Consider the following 4731-nt stretch of genomic DNA (forward strand, 5'->3'; position numbering starts at 1 on the left):
ACGTGTGTGTGTGTGTGTGTGTGTGTGTGTGTGTGTGTGTGTGTGTGTGTGTGTACATATATACATATACAATTTTATTTCAGTTTTAGTTTGTTATTTCAGCTCATCAGGTTAAACTAAAAATTAGAAATGTTGCCTTGGCAACTGGCTAAAAAATTTTTATTTCAGTTAACATTCATTTTATTTCAGGTAATGAAAAAATATTTAATGGTTTTAATTTCAGTTTTAGTTTTAAATAACCATAAAAGGCCTTCGCTGAGGCACAATGCAGTGATGCGATTTGAAGAGAAAATATGCTTAATTATTATTAAAATAATGTCAAAATTCAAAAAGAATGAATGGTCTTAAAACAGGCCTCATGTTCATTTATAAAGATTCATTTTTAAAGAACATTTTGTCATTTTAAAATCATCAGTTTGTAATTGCAGCAATGGTAGACCACTAATGGTACTAACACAACAACATAATTAATAAATGCTGTAAAAAAAAATATATATATATATTGCTATAGTTACTTCATATTTATGGAGCCCTGCACATGACATGCATACAAAAATATATTTATTGTAGTTATAAATTAATCATTAGTTCCCTCGTTTTAGAAAATCGTGGCCACATTGAACAAATTTTAATTAAAGACTAATTTCATTAAAACAAGGGAACAAAATAGTTCAAAATGGCCATGATTAACTAAAATGAGAGAAAATATTCTTACATGTATTTATTTATTTCCCCGCATGCCATGTGTGGGGCTTCATACATATTAGCTAATGCAATAACTAATGTTAACCTTATTGGAAAGAGCTGCCGTTTTACTTTGTCACTTCTTGTTTTTCCCGCCCAGCAGTTTTGTGAATTTGTTCTTCTGGTTTTATCAGGTGTGTCGCGTGGCGTATGAGATCATGCAGACTCTTCATCCGGACGCCTCAGCTTTCTTCCGTTCTTTGGATGACATCTACTACTTCGGTGGACAGAATGCGCACAACCAAATCGCCATCTACCCGCACCAGGCGCACACAGCGGAGGACATCCCACTGGAGCCCGGAGACATCATCGGAGTGGCTGGAAACCACTGGGACGGGTACTCTAAAGGGGTCAACCGCAAACTGGGACGCACTGGCCTCTATCCGTCCTACAAAGTCAAGGAGAAGGTCGAGACAGTGAAGTATCCCACTTACCCAGAAGCAGACAAGCTGCTGAGCTTATAGAACAACACACATTAATAATTAACGCACAGATGGCTGAACTTGCCATGCAGAGGATCTCTTGATAACAAATACTCAAAGACACATGTGTGCGTGTTTGTATTTATAGGATGGATGGACCTTGTAGGTTTGTATAAATTGCATAAGGATCTCATGGACTGCTGTGGACATCAGAAGCCTTTCAAACGGCACTCAGATCAGCAGAAGCAAATGATAAAAAACATTTTTTTAAATTGTTTTAATGTTTTTTAAATATTCTCTTGCCTTTTTTGTCACTTTCTCTATCCTCAAACTGGAGTGAATCTCATGGAGGCTGTCAAGCATAAATTGAGGTCACATTTCACCCACAAACTCAGGAGAAAAAGTAAGAAATTATATTTTGCATTAAGAAAATGAAGCCTATTTGAATATTTTGCATTGACATTTATTTTCATGAAGTAAAAAAGGAAGGTCTGCACTCTAAAAAAATATGTATTAATTTAAAGCAGGGGATAAAATCTAATACAAACGTTTCAGCTTATTTTCATAAAATAAAATTTCTTATTTTCATAAAAATGGAAAGTTATTTGTTATTTTGTCATTTATTCATTTTTAAGGTATTTATTTATAATTTATTTAATTTATTATTAATATTTATGTTAGGTTTATATATGATTATATTAAGAAAATGTTTTTCAATTTTTTATTTTTTATACTGCCTTTTACTTAAGCTGATTTAAATTAATTAATTACAAACTCAATAAAACGTTCTGAGACATTAATGAAAATGTATTTATTTATTTAGAATTGCTTTATTTATGATTGTCTATACATTCAGATTTCTAATATAATATTTTTACATTATGGTAGTATTTCATATACTGCTTTTTATTTTTGCTGATTTAATTATTTTTTTTTTGTATTTAATGTTCATGCACATTGCAGTAGCACAGAAAATGTGCTTAATTATTATTAAAATAATGTTGAAAATACACATCAAAATACAAAAAAATGTATACTCCTAAAACAGGCCTCATGCTCTTCATGCAAAATGTAATTTCTTATTTCTTTCTTTTGATTTAGTGGTGAAATCTGATTCGTACATTTCAGACTTCACTCATCACGCTGTGCTCTTAAGTTCTTTATCCGTCTTCAGTCTGTATGTGTGTGTTTATGTGTGCGTTCACACAAACTGTTTGTGCTCTTATTTATTGTGCATTCAAAGTGGTGGCTGAAATGAAAAGAAAATGCATTGCAGAACTTCAATATATATGTATAAAAAAGGAATTATTAAATAGGTGGAACTTCACAGTTTACCATCAATATCAAATTACTCATTGTTAGTGAACCCTGAAACATTTGGACATTTTACAAAGTAACAAAAATTTTAAAAATACTTTTAAGCATTAGATTTATAGTCAGATATTAAATGTTATGATTTATGAACATGGTCTCATTAGAGATTCATAAATATTGTTTTGTAAAGTTACTGTAGTACAAATTTTTACAATTACACAGATACATACATTACAACATTACACGTAAATGTTTTCATGCATGAACTGATATAATGTGCACACTGAATGCAATGCAAGTTGCTTTGGATAAAAATGCATAAAATGCATTAATTTAACATAAATATAATTTTAGATCAAAGGTGAAAATTGCCACTGTACTTTACATACAAATACCTATGAAAACTAATGAGATCACTCTAGATTTAAAAGGTTACAAAGTGGAATTAATTTGATCATTTTTGGTTTAATGTTCATTAAGCATCTTTTCTTTGATAGTGAGACTATAAACCCAAGGAATTAATTGTGTTTTTGAATCATATGGAGAAATGGATGTGATTGAAATGTCATTGTAGGTTCAAGGCATTTGTTGTTGTGTTAGAAACATTAATGCTAACCATTGCTGCGATTACAAACTGCCCTAGTGAAAAATAAATATACTAAAATGTATTTGAAATGTATTTCATGCTTAGTATACTACAAATACATTTTCATATTTATGTGCTTAATAAAAATACCCTGCAATTGTACTTTTAGTATACTAAACTGGTATACTTGAAGTCTGCTAAATTGGAACAACTAATTTTGTACTTAATGCACTTTAATTGTGCAGCAGTGCTGAGGTCAAGTCAACTTACGTTTATTTATATAGCGCTTTATACAATACAGATTGTGTCAAAGCAGCTTTACAGTGTTAAACAGGAAAATAGATGATCAATATTGCAAGAGGACAATAACAAACAGTAACTTTTTCAGCTAAAGTCAGTTCTTCCGGTTGACCTAATTAATGCAGCCTAACAATCCTTTAATGAATTTTAATTATAGAAATGTGATAGTGTGTTATGTGTATGCCAGGTTAAAGAGATGGTTCTTTAATCTAGATTTAAACTGACAGAGTGTGTCTGCCTCCCGAACAACACTAGGTAGATTGTTCCAGAGTTTGGACGCTAAATATGAAAAGGATCTGCCGCTCACAGTTGATTTTGATATTCTAGGTATTATCAAATGGCCAGAGTTTTGAGATCGCAGCGGACGTGAAGGACTATAATGCGATATGAACTCACTCAAGTACTAAGAAACGAAACCATTCAGGGCTTTATAAGTAATTAGCAAGATTTTAAAATGTATTCGTTGTTCAATAGGGAGCCAGTGCACAGTTGACAGAACCGGGCTAATATGATCGTACTTCCTGGTTCTAGTAAGAACTCTAGCTGCTGCATTTTGGACCTGCTGGAGTTTATTAAGCGCACAGAGCAACCACCTAATAAAGCATTACTATAATCTAACCTTGAGGTCATGAACGAGAACATTGAGAGCATAGGTCACAATTTAGATATATTTTTAAGATGGAAAAATGCGGTTTTACAGATGCTAGAAACATGGTTTTCAAAGGAAAGATTGCTATCAAATAGCACTCCTAGGTTCCTAACTGATGATGAAGAATTGACTGAGCAGCCATCACGTGTTAGACAGTGTTCTGGATTATTACATGCAGAGGTTTTTGGTCCAATAATTAACACCTTCAGAATTTAGCAGTAGGAAATTACTAGTCGTCCAATTTTTATATCAACTATGCATTCCGTTAGTTTTGCGAATTGGTATGTATCATCGGGACATGAAGAAATATAGAGCTGAGTGTCATCGGCATAACAGTGAAAGCTAACACCATGTTTGCTGATGATATCTCCCAAGGGTAACATGTAAAGCATGAAAAGCCACAGTCCTAGTACTGAGCCTTGTGGTACTCCATACTGGTCAATATGATACCTCATCATTCACTGCTACGAATTGATGACGATCAGATAAGTATGATTTGAACCATGACAATGCACTTCCACTAATACCAACATATTTTTCTAGTCTATTCAAAAGTATGTTGTGGTCGATATTGTTGAACGCAGCGCTTAAATCCAGTAGCACTAATATAGAGATGAAAAGTAATCAGATCTAGCAGTTTTTAAGGCTTTTCTGTAGGAGGAAGTACTTTCCCTCCATGCAAAACGAAAACCCTCTAGTTTTGTTTTCTTCCAGCT

General features: G+C 32.8%; 1 protein-coding gene across 1 annotated transcript in view; it reads left to right on the forward strand.

Moving 5' to 3' along the window:
* LOC107669464 (alpha-(1,6)-fucosyltransferase-like) overlaps positions 1-1536 on the forward strand; it is a 93093-nt gene extending 91557 nt beyond the window's left edge. Inside the window, exon 10 of the mRNA XM_016461703.1 lies at positions 879-1536. Within this exon, the coding sequence (XP_016317189.1) occupies positions 879-1208 (330 nt within the window). The 3' untranslated portion in view covers positions 1209-1536. The remainder of the gene's footprint in view (positions 1-878) is intronic.
* Positions 1537-4731: the final 3195 nt, after the last annotated feature.

The sequence above is a fragment of the Sinocyclocheilus anshuiensis genome, unplaced genomic scaffold (assembly GCF_001515605.1).
Source record: "Sinocyclocheilus anshuiensis isolate Anshui unplaced genomic scaffold, SAMN03320099.WGS_v1.1 scaffold96, whole genome shotgun sequence".
NCBI classification, from domain to species: domain Eukaryota; kingdom Metazoa; phylum Chordata; class Actinopteri; order Cypriniformes; family Cyprinidae; genus Sinocyclocheilus; species Sinocyclocheilus anshuiensis.